The sequence below is a fragment of the Morus notabilis genome, unplaced genomic scaffold (assembly GCF_000414095.1).
Source record: "Morus notabilis unplaced genomic scaffold, ASM41409v2 Scaffold887, whole genome shotgun sequence".
NCBI lineage: Eukaryota > Viridiplantae > Streptophyta > Magnoliopsida > Rosales > Moraceae > Morus > Morus notabilis.
The window spans coordinates 79,394-102,609 of NW_010366463.1; the positions used below are offsets into that span (position 1 = coordinate 79,394).

The 23,216-nt window shown below is 36.5% G+C and overlaps 2 protein-coding genes and 1 pseudogene across 4 annotated transcripts; all 3 read right to left on the reverse strand.

The window, feature by feature from the left end:
* Positions 1-215: 215 nt before the first annotated feature.
* Positions 216-5,492, reverse strand: LOC21391702 (ABC transporter F family member 5). The gene is made up of 9 exons (XM_010110261.2): positions 4,445-5,492; positions 3,530-3,871; positions 2,564-2,704; positions 2,270-2,449; positions 1,900-2,055; positions 1,379-1,480; positions 1,153-1,281; positions 554-658; positions 216-460 (listed from the first exon to the last, which is right to left on the reverse strand). Exons 1-9 carry the CDS (start codon positions 5,339-5,341, stop codon positions 365-367), a joined length of 2,148 nt encoding a protein of 715 aa, XP_010108563.1. The 5' UTR covers positions 5,342-5,492; the 3' UTR covers positions 216-364.
* A 501-nt stretch (positions 5,493-5,993) lies between these two features.
* On the reverse strand, positions 5,994-12,257 carry LOC21391703 (UBP1-associated protein 2A). Of its 3 annotated transcripts, none has more exons than XM_024173592.1 (2): positions 10,721-12,257; positions 5,994-6,120 (listed from the first exon to the last, which is right to left on the reverse strand). In XM_024173592.1, exon 1 carries the CDS (start codon positions 12,126-12,128, stop codon positions 10,731-10,733), a length of 1,398 nt encoding a protein of 465 aa, XP_024029360.1. In that variant the 5' UTR covers positions 12,129-12,257; the 3' UTR covers positions 5,994-6,120; positions 10,721-10,730. The 3 variants fall into 3 exon arrangements, with proteins under 3 accessions (XP_024029360.1, XP_024029359.1, XP_010108564.1); XM_024173591.1 differs by lacking the exon at positions 5,994-6,120 and adding an exon at positions 7,605-7,817; XM_010110262.2 differs by lacking the exon at positions 5,994-6,120 and adding an exon at positions 8,904-9,201.
* A 6,476-nt stretch (positions 12,258-18,733) lies between these two features.
* On the reverse strand, positions 18,734-22,270 carry LOC21391704 (annotated as a pseudogene).
* Positions 22,271-23,216: the final 946 nt, after the last annotated feature.

Here is a 23,216-nt window from a genome sequence, read left to right on the forward strand (position 1 = left end):
ACACTAACGACGACATTTTGACAAATAAATGGGAAAAACCTGTCTTAGGATTTCCCAAATGAGAAGTCTTTCGACAATTTTACTATACATGAACCCCTCGTCTTCGTTGGGTAGGTTATAGACTTTAGAAGTGATTTCCACCCCCACCAAATCTTGTGATCAGTGAACGAAAATCAGCAAGAGAAGAATACAGGATATCCATCAGAGCTTAGGTATTAAGAAAAATCTGTAATTCTATAAATGTAAGTGTGATGATGTACACATGGTCAAGTAGATGGGTAACAAGAAGCTACTTAACCTCTCCTACTCCTTTTACAGGGCAAATAGCTATTATGATAATAAATCTTTGATTGAAATATCAGCTTTAGTTCCATCTCTTGGCATTTTTTGTCCCTTTCGATTTTGCTTTCCCTTGCTGAAACGCCACTCTTTTCTGTTTCTTGATTGCTTCCTTTTCAGCCTAAAGAGGGGGGGCGGGGCAAATGTGAAATGATAAACCCAGATTGCAATTCTCTGTTTCAGATTTTAGGGTACAGCAGATCCAAGTACTTACCTTTGACATCTTTGATTTGGCTTTGACTTTGGGAGCTTTTTCCTCGAGCTCGGCCTCGCGTTCTAGCTCTCTTTCTCTTGCATCAAGATTCTTCTCTAAATAATACTGCAGGTTAGAAAATCACACGTCAGAAATGACAAATAAGGAGCACAACTGGATTATTCACAGCAAGCAAAGTCCGTCCAGACTCCCAAACACAATAACCAGGACCTGTATGGCAATTTGGATTACACCACTGAAAAAGTTGGGATTGAAATGAAAGATGGGAACATGAATAATGAAGTCAGCTTAGTAATTTGCAACAAGATTTCACTGTCCAAACCATTAGGGAACGATATAAATTATCTAGATGATTCAACAGCGGGACAAGTATTTTGATCCTCCAAAGTCCAGCCACGTTTCAAACCAAATGTATTACAGTTAAGTAATCACGGTCTGCTATATCAAAACTCTGAAGTTTCATCAATTTTCAATTTCAGCTGATATTTAGAAGACGCATTAAATAGGGATTTTTAAGAAATTATATCTATGGTTCTTAAATACTGAGAGAGAGAGAGATGGAGTCTCCCTGGGAGCAAAGAGCAAGACACGGCACTTACATTGTAATCGCCTGCATAATCCTGTAAGTTGCAGTCTTTAACTTCCACTACTCTATTAACTATTTGCCTGATGAAGTATCGATCATGAGAAACTGTGATAACTGTTCCCTTGTACTCTGTTATTGCCTCCTGATAGAAGAATTAGAGCACATGTTATGATACCAAAAAACAATTGTAGGATCACAATAGAATGGAAGGAAGGAAGGAAAGAAAGAGAGAAATATACCTCCAGCATTTCTTTAGAAGGAATATCCAAGTGATTGGTTGGTTCGTCCAAAACTAGAAGAGTAGATGGCGTTACCATGAACTTGCAAAAGGCAAGACGTGCCTAACAGAACAGAAATTATTAAAGTTTATGCCCCAATCGGATGAAAATCAGGTTAGGCACAGGATACGGTGGTGTTACAAATTACCCTATTCAAATGACAAGGGACATGTTTTCCCAAGGTTTTTATATAAAAACCATGAAGGTCCACATAATTGTCCAGAAAGAACTAAAAATGTACCTAAAGTATGGTCTACAATAGAATGAAATAAGATCCATACTAAATTGAAATATTCAAAACAAGAAGATCAAGAAGATGAAACGCATTGTAATAATAATAACAGGTACTTCCATTTCTTTAGATCCGTATAAATCACAAAACATGTTATGCACTCATAAAAACTAAACCGAGCTTTTAATAAATTAAGTGGGAAAACCAAGTGTGTGAAAGAGAGCATTAAACAGAGCTCATTCATGCTTACCTTCTCACCACCACTCAGAAGGGAAACCTTTCTATCAAGCATATCAGCTTTGAAATTACAGCGCCCAAGAAGACCTTTTATATCATCAAGTCTCCAGTCCTCTGCAGCTTCCTCTACCGTCTCCAGCACGGTTTTATCTAAATCAAGTGCCTCAGCCTGGAAAAGTAATAAAACTCAAGTCAGCACCAGCAGTAGCATATGACAATTCCAAAATAATAATAATAGTAATAATAAATAAATAAATAAATAAGATTAAAAAATTAATAAAGTACACAATGCAAATTAATGAAAAAAATGAACATGGAAAATGAGAAACTTCATCAACGTTAGTTGAACAAACAACAACGTGCTATTGCAAAAGTAATCACACCTGATTTTGTTCAAAATAGTTCGGAAGGATGCTATGCTCGCCAAGCATAACTTCACCTGCTCTTGGTTTCTCTAAACCCATAATTAGTTTAAGCAAAGTACTCTTGCCACATCCATTCGGGCCAATAATGGCAATTTTCTCTCCCCTTTGAATATTAAGATTTGCCTTGTTAAACAGGACCTGTCAAACAACACACAGAATTAAGTATAATAAGAGATTACTAACAGGAGGAAAAAAAAATATTTACACTATACTTGGTTTCCCTTGCTCTGCAGTTTGAATCAATCAACCAACCTTATCCTCATAGCCAAATTGCAAATTCTTAATTGTTACAACAGATCTCCCACTTCTTCCACGCTCAGGGAACCTGATCTTCATTTGCTTCCTTTGAAATGGCTTTTCAATTAACTCTTCTTCCTGAAGTCTCTCCAGCTTCTGTTGTTATCCAATTTTCAAAACAAAGAAAGATAAGAACATGCTAGGTAAGGAATTGACCCATCCTGGAATAAAGTAAATTCATCACCGTATCAGACCACCACGGAATCCTTGTTTTTAAAGCTAAAAATCAATCTCAATATTTCATTACCGACATGTTCCACATTTAAGGATCATGAATTTGTCCATCTCAAAGCCTAAAATAAAACATCAAGGCGCAGGACAAAAAACATGAAAAATTAAATTGAATAAAGAGAATCTTAAGCTCCGTTTAGTTTCTTTATGCAGGCACCAAACAAATCAATTCTGATTTAGCAAAGATTATTGCAATTCTTTTTCATTGGAAATAGGAATCTCACTATTCATAATTATATTCCAATAACTATCAATGCAAGTTTATTGACAAGGCAACCATTACTGCATATTTTGCCAATTGAAAAAAAAAATATGGAAGCCATTATCTAAACGACTTTCAAAATATGTGTGTGAGTGTTTCTTGTTCGTCTTCTATTAGAGTGAAACAGATAGTATCGTAGCATAAAAAAAATATAAAATGAGAAGGAAAATAGATAATCAAGAGAAAATATTTGAAAGACATTGTGGTCGGTGAAGTAACAGTTATCTGGTTGCTGAAAGTACTGCATAATTCACCAATTCATACTAAATCAGGATGCTAGTGCTACCTATAAAACACACTAGACAGAACAATATTTGCAGCAGTTTAAACAAGAAGATTCGCTAATCATCCATTGCAAATTGTTTTAGCAACTCCTTTGACAACTCAAATTATTATTGAGTCCTAATTCATAGTTACACTAAATGTACCTTTTCAGCGGAAGAAGCACGGCCAGAATTTGCCCCAGCACCAAGCCTATTTATTAAGTCTTTTGTGTGATCTATTTCCTTCTGCTGCTTCTCCCAGGCTGCATACTGAGCTTCAATCCATGCTGCCTTTGCAACAATATACTCAGAATAATTCCCTTCGTATGTTCTGGAGACCCCCATATCAGTTTCCACAATTTTTGTGCACAGCTGATCAAGGAAAGCTCTGTCATGGGATATGATAACCATTGGCACTTCTTGCTTGCCAAGATAACCTTCAAGCCACTCGATTGTGTCAAGATCAAGATGATTTGTGGGCTCATCTAGAAGTAGTAAATCAGGCTCCTGAAGAACAAGATACAAGACAAAAATCAAAGATACATTATATGCTAAGATAGCACCAAGAGTAGGTAGAAAGATAATAGGTCTCCTTGTTATCACTTGAAACAAATTTGGAAATCAACCTTAACAGTGATGCACGCCGTAGCACAAATTCAACAGTGAAAAGAACTTCACCCAAAACAAGCAAATACCAAAAATTCCTAAAGTGAATGAAAGACAACTTTTATGCAGGACAGTTTGCTCCAAACAATTTATATCAATTCGCTTTGCTTCTGAAAAATATAAACTAAAGAAGTAATCAGAATATCAGCACCTATTTTCTTGGTAATAATTTCCAGTAAGATAAAAACGTCAGCAAAGCATGCTTGCACGTTAACATATTACATGAGTAATGCAACAAAACTCCAATTCGTTTGCTTGGCGATTGACTTGCCAATTTCCAATTGATCAATACGAGGCATGTTTACCCAATAGAAGTGTCCTTATATCAGATATAGCACAACAAACTATATCATTTCACTTGGTAAATTTAACTAATCAAATTGGCACCTAGAATACTATTGATTTTTATATTACCTGAAGTAGAATTTTGCCAAGCGACATCCTCATCTGCCATCCGCTGCTAAACGAGGCTACAAGCCTATCCGAATCCTCAGCCGAAAACCCGAGCTCCGGCATCAGCTTGCTGACCTTGGCCTCCACTTCATCCAAGTCAACAGCCTGAGCCTTCCTCTGAAGCGAATCGAACTCGTCCAAGAGCCTCCCCATCAGCTCCAAATCGTCCACGGCACTCTCCAACGCCTTCTGAACCTTCTCCAGCTTCGCCGCCACCACCATCTCCTCCTTAAACGCGCTAAGGAACTCCTCCCTCACTGTCCGGCTCAACGAAACCTCGAATTCCTGGCTCAAAAATGCAATCTTAATATTCGGCTTCGCCTTAATCACGTTTCCGGAATCCGGCTCTTCCAAACCGGCGATAATCCTCATCTGCGTCGTCTTCCCCGCTCCGTTCACGCCGACGAGACCGACTTTCTCGCCCTTCTTTACCTCCCAATTGATGCCCTTCAACACGGTGACGCCTTTATAGGTTTTGCTCACATTTTCCAGCTTAATACCGGAGGAGATTCCAGAAGCGCCGCTGTTCGATTGTTTGCCGTCGCGTTTGCGGTCGAATTCGTCAACGGTTTCGTTCGAGAACAAAGATTCGATTTCCTCCTTGGTCATGGTCTCCGGAGCCGATTCTTCGACGGCCACCGCCGACGAGCGAGCAGTGATTGAAGAAGAACTTTTCCTTCTCGAGGAAATTAAGGTTCTGGTTGTCTTGATTGAGTATGTATTACTTCTAGTAGATTGAATGCTCGGAATTGAGCGAGGAAGGGACGAAAGAGCGGCCTTTCGAGCATCGAGGAGGGCAGTGCCGGTGAAGAAGCTCGAGCGGAGGTCGAGGCGGTGGAGCTTCGTGGTTAAGTCCATGTTTGGAGAGTGAGAAAGAGTGGGAATTCCGGTGAGAAAATGAACGGGAAAATGATTGTATTAGAAATTTATGGGAAAGAGAAGGCACAGTTTCTCTCTTTCTCTCTAAGAGCAACGGAGAAACTCTCAGCCAATGTATTAAACTCCAGATATTGGCGAACACTGTGTCAGTTTTAAGTCCATTAAAATAAAATGACAATTACACCCCCCAAAAAAAAAGATTTAAAACAAATAAAGTAAAGGCCGGGGGGTAAAAGGAAAATAATAGAAAGAAAGTGAAAGAAAACGAATGATAGTGAATTTTTTGGATCTATTTACTTGCTTTTTCTTGTTTCTCTTTTTCCTTTTTTTTTTTTTTTCATGCTAGTTGGTCTTGACAATATCATATACATTTCTATTGAAAAAATGTTAAATTTGGAAAAGAAAAGCTAGCTAAAGACAACCTTTTATTTTTTTCATTTTCCCCCTTTAAAAATCTTCAGAATTACTTTCAAAAAAAAGAATATTCGCAGAAAAAAAACCATCAATATCTCTTTTTTATTAAGAAATGAAAACGTTTTTTCTTCCTTTTCTTTCCTTTATAAAAACTGAAGAATTATTTTTCTTTTTCTTTTAAGAAATTTTTTTTTTTCTAAACTTTTATTTTTGGTGGAGGAAAATAGAAACAACGAAAGGTAGGATAACACCCTTGCGATGGTTGTGGTGCAGAATCCGCCGCAGAATTTGAAGAAATTGATACCCTCCCGTCACCGTATGACACGTGTTCTTTAAATGAGAGCCTACGCAAACCACGAGTTTGTCAGGCGATAAGTAAGACGTTTGGTAAGAAGATTTATATCCTGATTATCATAATTTGTTATAATATTTTTTTTTATAAAAAATATACATAAATTAAAAATAATTCTAATCTCATAATTCTAATACATGAACTAAACATATGATTCTCAATTTATGTGTTTTTAATGAAAAAAATACTATAACGAGTTATGATTCATAATTCAAACCATGACACGAATTCTCGTATCAAACATCCTATAAAAGATTTTCTCTACTTTTTCGTCAATTATGACCCCATTCATTTTACCGATTTTAGTTTAAATTTTACTACAGTAAAAAACTCTAAAAAACAACCACATTTAATTTTTTTACTACAGTAAAAAACTCTCATATAAAATTATATCTCAACTCAAATTAAAAATTCGAATCAACGAACTAAATCACCCTATATTTTTTACAGTTTTCTACTACCATTTCCATTATTCTGTTATATTCAATCCTAGATCCTAAAAATAAACAAGATTCATTGTCGTCAGTTTAAGAAATGTTACAGACTGCAAAATGACATTTGTTAGAATTTTAACTCAAATGACTTTTTCAAACACATCCAGATTCCAGATCTTATTCCTTGTTAAAATTAACAATTTACAGGTACATTCAAGCACCAGTTTATAGTAGGAATATGAAAATATGATTTCTTTTTGGAATAGTACTGGAATTGTTTCTGAAGTTATGTTTAGTTATTTTTCTAAAAGTGATTGTTTTGCGTGTAAGAAAAAAATAAAACTATATTAAGTTATACCTTAGAAAATATAAACTAAAAATGTGAAAATAACTTTTAACTATTTTTTATTTTCTTAATAAAAATTATTCTCATAATTATTAAGTTATACCTTAGAAAATGAAAATCAAACATGTGAAAACAAAAACTTTCAACCATTTTTTATTTTCTTAACAAAAATTATTTTTCGTTAACGTTTTCAAAGCATTTGCTAACCAAATATGATTTAGAAAACATTTCCGTTTTCATTCCTCAAAATGCATGAAGAAACATTTCCAAAAACATTACAAAACAGTAGCAATAATTTCTTGGGAAGTACTGGGCTGAAATCGTGTTCGATTATTTCCTGAGTAATTGTTTGTGTATGCGAAAAGCAGAATAAAACTGTCTTTGGTTAAGAACTTGTGTAACGAGAACATTAGTTACAAAATCAGCTCATATCAGTACTCAACCAATCAATGTTCACGAAGCGAAAAAAATCTAACACACATCGGATCAGATCAACATTAAACTCAACAAATTTGCAGCTAAACATAATGAAAGATCATCAAATCAGAAAACTGCACCATACCAGGTCTGCAAAATCAGATCAGCTCCACACTCAACAAAATTGAAGCAAAACATGATGGAAAATGGATCTACAAAATCTGAAAAATGCACAAAATAAGGTCCGCAAATAATGAAAAACGTCCCTACCGCCAAATTCGCTCCACAAGTCAGGAAAAGACGCCCTGAACGCCTACTGTTATGTTGTCGATCTGGGGAATTCCCTAAATCGAGGTCGGCCTTCAAGCTCAGCGAAGGAGATTAACAAATCCGACAAGGAAGCAGCAACAGAGAAGAGCGCGAACAACCTTTGAGCAACAATTGATAGGATGATCGATAGTAGAGGGAGACGTTTTGGGTGAAGAAGATGATCTACAACAGGAGAGAGCTTGGGTTGACGGAGATGAGGAAGAGCACAAGAGTTTAGAGATGAATCAGGTAGTTATCAGATTTTCCTAGTGCTAATCATCTTGATTAATTTGATCTACTTCTACCGACACCAATGGCCAATTGGCCATTAAATCCAACAACTCAAAAATGCGCAAACTCTGCGCCAATGTAGAAGCAGCATATGAGGACTTCCAAAACTAATGATTTCCTCTGCCCTCAGCCTTCTACTACAAGGTACAAACTACCAAGAAGATAAAGAACAAAACGTGTTGGTGTTCTATGACTACTACACAAGTTCCTATGATTTTGACTCTCGAAAAATTGAAAATCATCTTCTTTGGTTCCATAAAGAGCACATGTACAGTTTTCCTAAAATAAATAAATAAAATAAAGAGCACATGTACACGTTGCTATTGATTTAACTGTAATTTCTATCTTGGTTCATCGAATCTTTAGTCAGAGAAATGGAGCCACTGAAAGGGAATAGCTTCGAGGAAATTTTCACAAAATAGGATATTAACCACAAAATAATAATGATGATTATGATGATGATGATGATGATGATGAAGAGAAGAAAAATGAACGACACTCACGTAACCACACACATGAAAGAAGTGTTTCACTACGTCATAACAGAAATATAAAAGTTTTATGGGCAGATAAAGTAGTAGCAACAATAATAGCTACTCACTCTTCATTAAAAAATTAACCTACAAGAGCTAATTGCAAGAACTAAACTGATGACACAAGTGATCAGGGAAGACCATAGAAGACATTAACATGCTAAAATTCAATAACTGTTGAATGGAGTTCAGCGATGCATAATAGCAACGGTCCAAAATTTAAAGAGAACATTCAAGGCGTAAAATTGTCAAAAAAAAGACCAGTTAAACTCAAGGATCCATGATGTTCCTTGAACCAAATATATCAGTTAGCGGTGAACATAAATATCTGCAAAACAAGTTTAAATCTATAAGTTGTAAACTAACAAACAAACAATAATAAAAACTCATACAGAATTGATAAACTTAAACAAATAATTATAGAAGAAAAAAAAAAACTTATACAAAATATTATATGATCTTTGACATTGAAATTTTTAAAAAGCATTTTTGTTCAAGCTCATTGCCTTCTAGGGGCACACAAATATATGCTTAAAGGTACTGAAATCGTTTAGCTTTTAAACGAGAGAAAACTACAATTATTTCAAAGGAGAAAAATTAAAAGGCCAAGAAATACGAGATGATAAAAACATAGATTTCATAAAATGTTTTTAAGATTCAGCTCTTTGCAATAACCATCAGCTCCTTAAACTTCAGAAGAATCGGCAAACCAGTACAAAAAGACTGTTGCACCTATGAGAGATCTGCACATTGAATAAGAGAGCGTGAAAAGGCAATTTGAAAAAGAAAACGATTTCAGAACCGGAAATCCCTTAAAACGTTTTAGTAACTGTCAGGATTTAATACAATAATGATAAGTTTAAAAAAAAATTAGTAGATCTTACACAAAGTAATAATAATAAATCTCTAAAAAGCACCAGCATTTTAAACTCAGTAAGGTGCTAGGCGGAACAAAATTTCTAAAGGAAAAAGAAGTTAAACCATTTGCTACAAGAGTTTGAAAACAATGCATAATTCTCTTTCACACAGAAATGAGTAAACGTGTAAACAATGATAGAATTGGGTTTACAATAATTTTTATTTTCATGGACACAAAAATATTAGTTTAGAACATTTGTAAAACCTGATCGTGCACTAGAAAAATAAATTCCAAAAGAGAAACAGAAATTCCATTCAAGATTCCAGATTCCAGATGGAGGATAGTCAGACCTGACAGGCAGAGATAAAAACCAACTATACTCTAAAGACGTCGCCGCACTAAAATGTTGAACCCTATGTACGGCCAAAAAAATTAGGAGTATACTTCAAGTATACACCTGAATGATAACTAGGAGTCTCGAACAACACTTCCGTAAGGCTTTATTAATTGATTGAAATTTGAAACTCACTTCCAACAAAGTTTCTTAAAGTCACAAGCTTAGCGTGTACAAAATTTGGCCACAGGCCCTTAAAATAGTTGTTCTTCACAAATTAACAAGATGGTCGCCACCGTAGACGCTAGCATACGCTTACAGTCTCAGTGTCTAACTCAGGCATTGTTTAGCTCTTTCAACATGTGTTTTGACTACTTTTCCACAGACGAGCAAAAGTTTAATTAAATCATAAGTAATTCTCTTACCCTTGATTACAGAATTCTACTAACAAACACGGGTGCTTCAATACAAATCTAATGTACTGCTAAAGTCTTTCTTCTTAATGATGATAAAGATTTGCATTGGACAGCAACTACTTTAAACAAGCACAAATTAGTAAGATTGATTTTTCAAAACTACCACCAATAGTTTTAAGAGAAAATCAAGATTTGTATTATGGTTACAAGGAGCCTATGATGCATTTACGTATCCATTTCTAAGCCAAATTTACTATTTGGTACTTTCCAATCAGGAATGTAAGCATGATGGTACATCAAAACAACTTAAATCTAAATCATCCAAACCTCTAAAGTTGTATTAAGTTCCTAGTTACACTCCTCTCATGATCTTTGAATTGTTTCACTATCAATCTATCTCTGTATCATTCCAATTTTGTCGGATGTCCCTGAAAAATACCTGTACAGGGTACTAGGACTCAAACATCAAGATAAGTTATAAAGTAAAATGTATTTTTTCCGAGCATATACTTGTTACTTAACATATTAATAATTTTTGGTGTGAAGAAACGAAAATGATTGACCTCATTACTCCATTGGGTTGTTCTTTTATTAAATTAAAATCCGAATAGGTCCAACCAAAATCACTTAGTATACAGTTTTACGTATCATACCTGGGTGAAGCTAGTGTCCCATGTATGATGGAGCACCGCCATACTGACCAACACCACCCTGCCCTCTTCCAGTCCCGCCCTGCCCCATCTGCTGATTCGAATACCCGCCCTGCATTCCTCCTTGATTTCCATAGGGACTTATACTGGCCTGATTCCCGTACCCTCCTCCTTGAACTCCATGCCCGGGGGCAGCGACTCCTGGAGCCCCCACTCCCACAGTAGACCCCAACGTTCCCAACAAGTTAGTCAGCCCCAAACCGGAACCCTGCGATGCAAGCAACGCTGTTATTGCCTGCCCTAGGGCAGGGTTCAATGCCTGAGCCGGCGCAGCAGCCTGGTTAAACCCTCCAGGCCCCGCCATAAAGTTCCCCGTCCCTCCCGCCCCAGACGTGACTCCACCAACAAACCCTGGATTCTCCTTCCTCTGATTGTGGTGATGATGCTGATTATGATGGGATTTCCCTGGCTTCGGACCGTCAACTGCCCTCTGGCAATGCAAAATGTGGCCTTCAAAATTCTTATGGGGCTCCGCCAGCGCCTTCCTCGCGCCGTCCGACGTCTTGTAAACGAACAAACAAAACCCTTTCGGCTTTCCGGTGAACTTATCGAGCCCTAACGGCCCTTCCTCAATCTCTCCGAACTTGGAAAAGAAAACGGTGAGCTTCTGCGGATCAAGCTCCGCTCCGACATTGCTCACGTAAATCTTTCTCTGCGTGTACTCAGAGACCGGCCCTTGCGGCTGCGCCGACGCCGCGACTGGGACTGGGCCCACTGTTGCCAGCTGGGAAGACGTCATCCGATTGCCGATCTTCTTCTGAGGCTGTTTCAGGGCTTTGCGAGCACCGGAGCGAGTCTTGAAGAGGATAAAGCCGTAGCCTTTGGATTTCCCCGAGACCTTGTCGCAGACCGCCTTGCAATCCTCGATCTGTCCAAACTCCTTGAAGACGCTCGTCAAGGTCTCGACGTTCGTGTCCCATCCCAGGCCGTAGACGAAGATCTTCCGGTGGGCCGGGTCCTCATCGGCGATATTTCTGATCCGATCCGCAACGTCGCGGTGCTTCTCCGCCGCTTCCCGAAGGAGACTCGCGAGCTGCTCCTTTCCGAATGGTTCCAGAAGCTTATCGATCGGTTCATCGTCATCATCGGCCGTCCTATTAACGTTATTGCCGATCTCTGCTTCTTCGCCAGTGCCTTCTTCGTCCCCTTCCTCTTCCTCTTCTTCCTCTTCTTCCTCTTCTTCTTCAACTTCTTCATACTCTTCTTCTTCTCCTTCTTCTTCTTCATCCTCTTCAACTTCTTTGTGTTCTTCCTCTTCTTCGACTACTTCCTCGACGACCTTTGGTTGTTCCTGCTGCTTCTTGGCAGGCTCGTTGGAGGAGCTGGACTCCAGCTTTCGCTTCCTCGCCATTGGTACGGACTAAAACGTCAGAGAGAAGCTCGAGGTAGAAGGTTAGGGTTTCACCAAAACACGGCGGCAACTGAAGACGGCACCCAAAGTCAGAAGCAAAGCCGTTTCTTATACCCGTATCCCTTGAAATATACGTATTGCTTAAAATAACATTTTTAAGCCTCTTACATATTTTTCTACAAAATTACACACTTATTCAAACCCCTTTTTTTTTGTTGAAAGTTGTTATCCTTTTTAATTCAAACCAAAAAAGATTTGACATCCCCACAATTCAAAGGCAACCTTTACGCCTTACGGTAAGGGACGGTTTTTTATCGTACTGGTAATTAAGCCTGTTTAAATTTTTAGATTAACTTTTCAATCAAAAGATTCCGAGAGTCCATATTAAAAATTTACAACATATGATATAAAATTCCTTTTCAATCGTAAATCTGACTATTAAAAAATTAATTAAATAACTAAAATAACTTTACTTAACATTAAGACAAAAAATCTTACCTACCATAAACATTGTTGGATCCGAACCCATAAGCCTAACTAGTGCTGAACTTTCGGGCACGGCGGGCAAGCGCCATTCGCCGCCCATCTGACCTTTTTGGCAGGGCACAGGCTCGAGCAGCCTGAAAAAAATTCATTCCAGCTCCCCGCCGCCGGTGGATAAGTGGACCCCGCCGCCCGCCGGATTGTTTTTTTGAATTTTCCCGCGTAACATGAATTTGTCTGAATTTTGCCCGAATTTTTATGACCGTTAGCCCGATTTTGCCCGTTGCCCGAATATGCCTAAATTTTTTTGACCGTTAGCCCGAATATGCCCAAATTTTTTTTACCATTAGCCCGAATTTTGAACCCTAACGGCTTTTTTTGCCCGACTCGACCGCTACCCGAATTGTGCCCGAATTTTCAAACCCCAACGGCCTTTTTTAAGACTATTGCCCGAACCCGACCAAAAGCCTGAATTTCACATAGCCGTTGGAACTGAATTTTTGGGGGGGAAAAAAAAATTTTTAAGCCAAAAAATTTTCTATAAATACCCCCCCCCCCCCAACCATTTTACTCATCCAAAAACTCTCATTCTCTCTTAATTTCTCTCAACCTCTCTCAAATCTCTCTTAAAGCGCTCTCAATCTCTCTTATTTTTCATAATGGCTTCTTCTGGTTATGGTGGTGATATTCCCATTGATGTCCAATTCAACATCGAAGAAGGGCAATTTTTTAATATTTTTCAAACGTAGAAATCGCAAACTACAAAAAGAGTTGCTGAGGAAACTGCAAATCCGAGCCCTGGTGGACGTACTAGAGGTCGTGGACGTAATGGTGGTGGGCGTGAAGGAGAGGCAAGCGGAAGTGCTAGTGCGAGTGTTACAAGTTCGAATAAGAAATGCAAGCGCACCTCAGCAGTTTTGGACCACTTCAACATATTCGAGGAGGTCGACAATAAAGGTAACATTAAATACATAGCTCAATGCAAATATTGTGGTGATAAATTACAAGGTAACACTATTCACGGCACTACACACTTAAGAAGACACTCTGAAAAGTGTCTTCAAAAGTAAGGAGGCGGACCCGATCTCTGCCAAACACAATTATCGTTTGATTGTCCAACCGACGGTCTAACCACTTAGAAATATGATCCACAAGTTGATCGTATGGAAATGGCACGCTTCGTAGCCACATTAGATCAACCACTTAGTTTTATTGAACAAAGGAATTGCCAGCGTTATATTAAAATTGTATATAATCCTAATGCACAATTTTTTTCAAGAACTACTTTTAGGAAAGATGCATTAAAATTATATAAACAAGAAAAGGAAGCATTAATCAACCTTTTACACTCTACTAGTAGTTGCGTTGCGTTAACAGCGGATATTTGGTCCACCGTTGCCAACAAAGATTATTTAGCTGTAATCGGACATTATTATAAAGGTTTTGATTTAGATAAGAGAATATTAGGTTTTAAATGTGTTATAAAATCACATACTGCCAATTTAATATATAACACAATTTTATCTATTATTGATGAATATAATTTAAGGGATAGAATAATGGCCATAACATTAGATAATGCAACTGCAAATACTAAAGCAATAGAACTTTTTAAAAATGATTTAAGTTTATCGGTAATAATGATATATTTCACTAACATTGTGCATGTCATATAATTAATTTCACTAAAATCAATGTCAGGTTATATTAAAAGAATTAGATTTAGAGATAACATTGCTTGGATTCAAGGTAGTAATCAAAGAATACAAGATTGGTTTAAATTTCTGCAAGCATGTAATCAAAATCCTAGAGCATTAGCCTTAGATATGCCCATAAGATGGAACTCCACTTATATAATGCTTGAACAATGCATCCCCTATAAAGATGCTATAACAAATTATGTTAGTGCAAAATTAGGAGCAGGATTTACAGATGAAACTGATTGGTAAATTGTCGAACTCTTGTTTAACTTTTTAGGTAGATTTCACGAAGTTACTTTAACGCTTAGTGGAACTTATTACCCAACGTCACCATTAGCGTTATGAGAACTTTTAAGAATGTCTATTTTATTTAGTGAATTTAGGACACACGAGGTTTTAGGAGTTCCTATCGCCTCCATGGAAAAGAAGTTTAAAAAATATTAATTTAAATTACCAATGTTGTATGGTTTCAGTGTTATTTTCGACCCTAGATTAAAATTAGATGGTTTAAAAAGTGGATTAGATAACTTAGGTGACTTTTTAGCTATCAATTCTACTGACCAATTTCCTATTATAAAGGAAAAAATATTTTCTCTCTATAGCTCTTATGAAAGTAGGTTTATAAATACACCTCGTGTAGAAGAACCGCAACAACGAGACGACAATTCGCATTCATTCTTGAATGTTTTCGGGTTGTCTAAGAAGAAGAAGAAGACAACGGCGACGACTCAAGGTCAAGAAGAATCTGGGAGTGGATCTTCATCAAGAGGTGGCGGCAACAGCGACGGCTTCAACGAGTTAATGACATACCTGAGTGAGGACTTAGTTGTAGACAATAGTGAAATGTTTGGTTTGATTCAGTGGTGGAAGGCACGAGCATTAACTTAAAAGATCCTAACACGACTAGCAATGGATATTTTTTCGATCCCAGTCTCCATTGTTGCAGCCGAATAAGCATTCAGTACAACCGGCCGAATACTTGAAGAACGGAGAAACGCATTGCAACAGAATATTGTTGAAGCTTTGGTGTGCATCAAGGATTGGGATCGTTCTGACCAACGCTTACACGATACAATCTCACCGGCAAGCCAAGAATGGATCGACGAATTTAATAGATTAACTTTTTATTTTCACGACGATCCTTCTGCTTCAAATTAAATTTTATTATTGTAATTTGTAAATATTTATTTACTTTGTATAGTGTTATTGTAATCTTGTATAGCTTTTGTAATTCATCCCACAATGATTGCACTCTTTTTTCCTTACCAAGTTTTTATTCCAATTGGGTTTTTCTCGGTAAGGTTTTTAATGAGACAATCATGAATTACAAATTTAAAAATCAACAAAGAAATAATTTTTTTTATATAGTTCATGTATTCATTTCAAATTTCAAATTGTAATATATATATATATATATATATCTATTGTTTAAAGAAAAGATTAAGAAATTTCTCCAATAGAAAATTTTAGCTATTGGATCATGTCAAAATCACATTAAATTAAAAAATATACAAACTGACAGTTTTTAATACATATCTAAAAATTGAGAAATAGAGAATTACTGATAATTCATTTTTTTTATCTTACCAGAAAAGCTCTCAAAAAATTATCTAAATAACACTTCATCATCGCAGTTGACGGATCAATTTTATCAATTTTTTTTAAAATACAAAACTACCCTCAATGCATGCCTTTGGCATAGAAATCCAAAACACTCATTTTTAACCAAAAATGCAAAACATCTTTCTTTCTTTCGTGACATTATTATAAAAGAATTCCATAAAACGATTAAATTCTGCAACTATATTCTCTATATTTTTTTCTGACTATGTTCTCTAATTTTTTTTTCTACAACCATTTCTATGATGTTTGTTTCACAATTTGAACCATAAGTCATATATTTTTGTTATAATGCTATATCTCAAAAAATTTATTCAAACTTTCTTTTTTGTGTACCAAACATGCCATTCTCTCTCTTTCTTTATTTTAATTCGGAAAAGTTTTTTTGCGACTTTTTTCTACATTTTACTAACCATTTTCTATTTTCTTTGATACTTATTCCTAAAAATAGTTTTTTTTTTTTTTTTTTTTTTTTTTTTTTTTTTTTTTTTTTTTTTTTTAGTACATATAGCATAACTCTCATCATTTTGTTACTTGATTTCTGTAGTAGTAATAGTAGTAGTTGTTGTTTTGGTGTTTTTTTTCCCCCGCTAACAGGCGAAAAACAAAAAGCCAATCAACCAGGCCCAACAATTAGAAGAACAAAGCAAACAATTAAACATGTCGTTCAGGACGACATACGAAAAATCAACAAAACAGAGATAAGCAGCAAAGAGCCCAACAACAACGACCTCATTCAATTCTCCGATTTAAATTTTTAATTTAAAGAGAAATGTAATTTTTTATAAGAGCATTTTACTGGAGTAAAAAAGTTAAATATAATTTTTTATAAGAACTTTTTTATTGTAACAAACAAGAATTGAAAACTCAAATCAAAAAACTAAACGAGACCAAAGATTGTGCGCATTTCCTTCACGTCCTCCTCACCCAAACGGAGGAGCGGGAATGGAAACCTTGAGCAAGCAGACAGGACATTTTTCACAATAGTTTTCTGTTTCCCTAGAGAACATCCAAACCAGGTTTCTATGAGGAACTTAGGCCGTGTTGTTGTTTTCATTTTTATTTTTCACATTTTTCAAGAAAGAAAAAATGAAAACGAAAAAAAAAAACGTATGACACAATTAAAGACTAAATAACAAAAATAAAAATAATCTTTTAATTTAATGTAAAATGATAGAGAAATAAAAAATAATTTTTCATTATTTTTTATTTTTTGTTTCCGTTTTTTCGTCTCTCGAGTAGAGAGAGAGAAAATGAGACATTAATAGATTTTTTTTATATTAAAAATAATCTTTTGAAAAAACTACCCGCATCTAAAAAAAAAACAAAATCATTTTAAAAGATTGGAAAAGAGTTCCAATCGCACCCTTAACATCCCCTTCCACTAGGACGCTGTTGAAACAAATATCAAGAGCCAAATAAGTAGCGCAAATCCAAGCTTCTGCCTCCCTAATATCAGGTTAAAGGCGTTACTTTCTCGCACCACACGCTTAAAATCCGGCCACTCAACCCACAGGCAACCACAAGGGAACATTTTCTCAAAAACAGTCCATGCAAAAAAAGAAATGTTACACATGCAAATCAAGCCATCTTACAATTTGATTAAGAAAAGGAAAAATAGTGCTACAAACAGAGCTTGTGAATTGAATCCATGCCATTAGCCATGGGTGTAATTTTAAGATTTAGCAATGATAACGCTAAACAAAACTACACAAGAATAAAACAGAGAAGGGCAACCAAGTACTTTGCATCGTGAAAAAAAATCTCACTAAAGTATCCCCAAAGTTTGAATATCTTCCCCAAAAGAATGAAAAGAAGAAATTTTACTGGCCAACTCCATGCTATTTACATATTTGGGCAGAGTAGCTATTGTGATAGAGGAGTTAACATTGGGCTTCTCATATTGGATTCTAAAGATTATGACACAAAAAATAAATAAATAAATAAGGGTACATCTAAAATAAGAGAGAATCCAATCAGTAAATCAGTATTCAATACTGCAGATAGGCTATCTATTACTGAATTCGACCAATATTAGAAAGCACCTCTCACATTTCTGATTCAAAATAAGAAATCAGCAAAGAATATAGTTCAATATATTGCCTAGTATTAGTAGCCCACCAAGAAAGAAACTTTCATCAGTTGGTTTCTTCCGTGGACGAGCAGGCAAACAAAGTCCATAAAATCAACAAGCTGAAACGTTGTTTGCAGGCCACAATAATTTCTTTTTTCTCTCTTTTTTTTTTTTTTTTTTTTTTTTTTTTTTTTTTTTGTGCTTGAAAGGAATATCATTGTCATTACGAAGAAATTAAATTTCCCAACAACACCAAGTTCTCAATTGTTCTCAGTGCTTATAAATTTTGATTATTTAATCTACTTCTACGATATCAGCCAATTGGCCATCAAAAATTTCACAACTCTAAAATTCACAAGCTCCGCATCAACATAAAAACAGCATACAAGGACTTCCAAAACAAATGGTTTCTTCTGATCTGACCTCAACCTTCTAATACAAGGTACAAACTACCAAGAAGATAAAGAACAAAACGTGTTGATGTTCTATGAAAAAACACAAGTTACTGTGATTTTTACTCGTGATAATTGAAAAATCATCTTTTGTTCCATAATATCACATGCACACGTCGTTTTTAACATAACCGTATTTTCTATCATCGTTCAGCTTATATTTAATTGGAGCCACTGGACAGAGACTAGCTTCAAGAAAATTCTCACAAAATAGGATATTGACCCAAAAGTAATAATAATAATAATAATAATAATAATAATAATAACAACAATAAATAGAAATAAATGAAAGGCAGCATTGTTTCAATACGTCATAACAGGAATATGGTTTAGCTTTCAAACAAGAGAAAACTACAATATTTTCAAAGGAGATAAATGAAAAGGCTAATAAATACGAGATGATGTTTTTAAGATTCTGCACCTTACAATAACCATTAGCTCCTTAAACTTCAGAAGAATTAAACCAGTACAAAAAGACTGACGCACCTATTTGAGATCTGCACATTGAATAAGAATGAGTGAAAGGGCAATTTGAAAAAGAAAACGATTCAAATCCGGTTATCCCTTAAAACATTTTAGAAACCATCAAGATTAATGCAATAATGATAAGATAAACAAAAATAGTAGATTACACAAAGTAACAATAAATGTAAATCTCTAAAGACAACCCGAACCAGCTTTTAAACTCGGTAAGGAGCTAGGTGGAAGAAAATTTCCAAAGAATCAAAAAACCTTGAAAAATTAGCTACAACTTAAAAAAAAAAAAAAAAGCACAATTCCGTTTCACACATAAAAACGTAAAAGTGTGAATAATGATAGGGTTTTAGTTTCACAACAATTTCTATCTTCATGGATACATAAATATTAGTTGAAAACAGTCCGTTTGGTTCATGGGTTCAAACCAGTGGTTTTGATTCTGACTTTTGAAAATCAAATTTTTTATGAGAGAAAAACATTGTAGCATAACCAAGAACCATGGTTTAAATCAAGCAGAACTCTTGAAACAAACGCACCATAAGTTAGTAAAGCCTAACTCTGACAAGAAAAAGTATGTGTTCTACAAGCCACCACCAGAGGCAGCAAAAGTGTGGTCTAGAAAAAGGTACAAACCAAAAGAGAAACATAATGTCCTTTCAAAATTCCAGATAGGGGATTGTCAGACCTGCTGCACAGGCAGAAATCAAAACCCTATGTGCAGCCAAAAAATTAAAGTTTGGAAAAGAAAATCATAATCGCAGAATATACTTCAACCATATATCTGAATGATCAATAGGAGTCTTTGAACACTTCCAAAAGGCTTGATCAATTGATTGAAACTCATTTCCAACATAGATTCCAAGAGTCACAACCTTAGCATGCACAACATTTGGACACAAGCCTTTAAAATAATTTTTCGTCACAAGTTAAAACAAGATGATCTCCACCACAGACATTAGCATACTCTTAGAGACTCAAGGCTTGTTCTTTTGCCCCAAACTTGAGCTTGAGTTTGAATTTTAACTCAAGTTCATGTTCTTTTGCAAAACTTGCCCCCCCCCCCCCCCCTACTTGAGTTCCTAAACTCAAACTCAAATAAAATGAACAGTAATTGCTCTATACTTAAAAATGTCATAACTTTTTCGTTTCAACTCCGATTGAGATGATTCTTTTGTTCTATGCGTTAACATCGAAGAGACGAACAAAAACCCATCCATATACCCTATTAAAATTTTTCATCATCATTGAGTTTTATAAGGATATTATCCAAATACAGATTAAAAATTTTAACCCACAAAAACACAAACTCAAATAGATTCCCAACTCAAACCATACTATTGAAGTCTTTCTTTGTATGATGATCAAGATTTGCATTGGACAGTAGCTACTAACGACTTCAACAAGCACAAATAAGTAAAGATCTATTCTCTAAAACTACTAAATCTTTTAAGTGAAAATTATGCCTGTAATAAGGATGCAAGGAGCCAATGATACATTTAAGTATCTGTTCTTCAAGCCAAATTGACAATATAGTGCTTCGCAATCAAGGATGCATGCAAGATGGAATATCAAATAATTTTAAATCTAAATTATCCAAACCTATACAGCTGTGTTAAGTTACTAGTTACACTCCTTTAATAATCCTTGTTATACTAGCTATCTATCAGACATTCAAACACCTGTACAGGCTACTAAACTCGAATATTAAGACAACTTTAAAGGGAAAAATTTTTATAAACATTTTTTTTTTCCAAACGATACACTTGTTACTTGATAAATGAAGGACAATCATTTTTTTCGGATCGTGGGGTCAAAATGTGATGGTTTAAACTTTTTTGGTTTGAACTATAAGGCTGAGAAGTGTGGTTTGGAACACGGGTTCAAACCACAAGAACTCATGCGGCTTAAGTACTGACTTTTCTGGTCTGGATGGCTAAAATTGAAGCCAAAACTTGTATGCATCCGAACACATTTTTAGAATATGTTCATTATTCAAACATTAAGAACCCATGAACTAAACGGCCTCTTAATAATTTTTTGTATGATGAAATGCAAGTGTTTCACCTGATCAATCCATTGCTTGTTCTTTACATAAATTAAAATCCGAATATGCCCAACCAAAATCACATAGTATAAAGTTCTTATCTATCATACCTGGGCAAATTCAATGCTCGGGGGCAGCCACTCTTGGAGCCGCCACACCCACGGTAGTTCCCAATGTTCCCAAAAAGTTAGTCAGCCCCAAACCGGAACCCTGCGAGACAAGCGACGCCGTTATTGCCTACCCTAGGGCAGGGTTCAACACCTGAGCCGGCGTAGCAGCCAGGTTAAACCCCCCTGGCCCCGCCACCAAGTGCCCCCTCCCTCCCACCACGGGCTTAAAAAAATCCCCAACGGACACCGGAGTCTCCTTCCTCTGATTGTGGTGATGGTGTTGACTAGGATGGGTTTTGCACAGCTTTGGACCGTCAATTGACCTCGCGCAAAACAAACGGTGGCCCTCGAAATCCTTGACGGGCTCCACCAGCGCCTTCCTCGCGCCGTCCACCGTCTTGTAAGCGAACAAACAGAACCCTTTCGGCTTCCTGGTGACCCTATCGAGGCCTAGCGGCCCTCTCTCAATCTCTCCGTACTTGGAAAAGAAAACAGTTAGCTTCTCCGGATCAAGCTCCGCTCCGACATTGCTCACGTAAATCTTCCTCTGCGTTTCCTCCGACGAAGGCCCTTGCGGCTGCGCAGAAGCCGCGGCAGGGACCACGCCCATCGACAGCTGGGAAAACGTCGTCCGATTTCCGATCTTCTTCTCAGGCTCTTTTAGGGCTTTCCGAGCACCGGAACGAGTTTTGAAGAGGATAAAGCCGTAGCCTTTGGATTTCCCCGAGACCATGTCACAGATGACCGTGCAATCCTCGATCTCTCCATACTCCTCGAAGACGCTCCTCAAGGTCTCGGACGTAGTGGCCCATTCCAGGCCGCGTATGAAGATCTTCCTGAGGGCCTGGTCCTCATTGCCAATCTTCCTGACCCGGTCCGCCACGTCGCAGTGCTTTTCCGCCGCTTCGCGAAGGAGATTGACGAGCTGCTCCTTTCCGAATGCTTCCAGAAGCTTCTCGATTGGTTCGTCATCGGCCGTCCTATTAATGGCAGTCTCTGCTTCTTCTTTTCCTTCAACTTTTTCGAAGATCTTTGGTTGTTCATGCTGCTTCTTAGCAGGCTCGTTGGAGGGGCTGGACTGCAGCTTTCGCTTCTTCGCCATTGGTACGGACTGATACGTTGTCAATTGTCGGCCAGATGTCTTCGAGGTCCTGTGTTAGGGTTTCAACTGAAGAGGGCAACCAAAGTCGAAGCAATGTGTTGTTTTTTTATATGCCCAATATGTATACTCAAAATGACAATTTTATCCCTGTACTCATTAAAAATACTAAGGCCTGTTTATTTGTGTTTTCATTTTCGTTTTTCACGATTTTCAAAGTAAAAAAATAAAAACGGGTGTTAAAAATGTGTTTGGTGCAAATTTTTTTAAAAAACAAAACCAAAAATGTTTTTATCTTTTTGTGGAAATCAGAAAACGAAAAACAGGGGGCCCGTTTGTTTGCGTTTTCGTTTTCGTTTTTCACGGTTTTCAAAGCAAAAAAATGAAAACGGGTGTTAAACACGTGTTTGGTGCAATTTTTTTAAAAAAACAAAACCAAAAACGTTTTTGTCTTTTTGTGGAAATCAGAAAACGAAAAACAGGGGGCCCGTTTGTTTGCGTTTTCGTTTTCGTTTTTCACGGTTTTCAAAGCAAAAAAATGAAAACGGGTGTTAAACACGTGTTTGGTGCAATTTTTTTAAAAAAACAAAACCAAAAACGTTTTTGTCTTTTTGTGGAAATCAGAAAACGAAAAACAGGGGGCCCGTTTGTTTGCGTTTTCGTTTTCGTTTTTCACGGTTTTCAAAGCAAAAAAATGAAAACGGGTGTTAAACACGTGTTTGGTGCAATTTTTTTAAAAAAACAAAACCAAAAACGTTTTTGTCTTTTTGTGGAAATCAGAAAACGAAAAACAGGGGGCCCGTTTGTTTGCGTTTTCGTTTTCGTTTTTCACGGTTTTCAAAGCAAAAAAATGAAAACGGGTGTTAAACACGTGTTTGGTGCAATTTTTTTAAAAAAACAAAACCAAAAACGTTTTTGTCTTTTTGTGGAAATCAGAAAACGAAAAACAGGGGGCCCGTTTGTTTGCGTTTTCGTTTTCGTTTTTCACGGTTTTCAAAGCAAAAAAATGAAAACGGGTGTTAAACACGT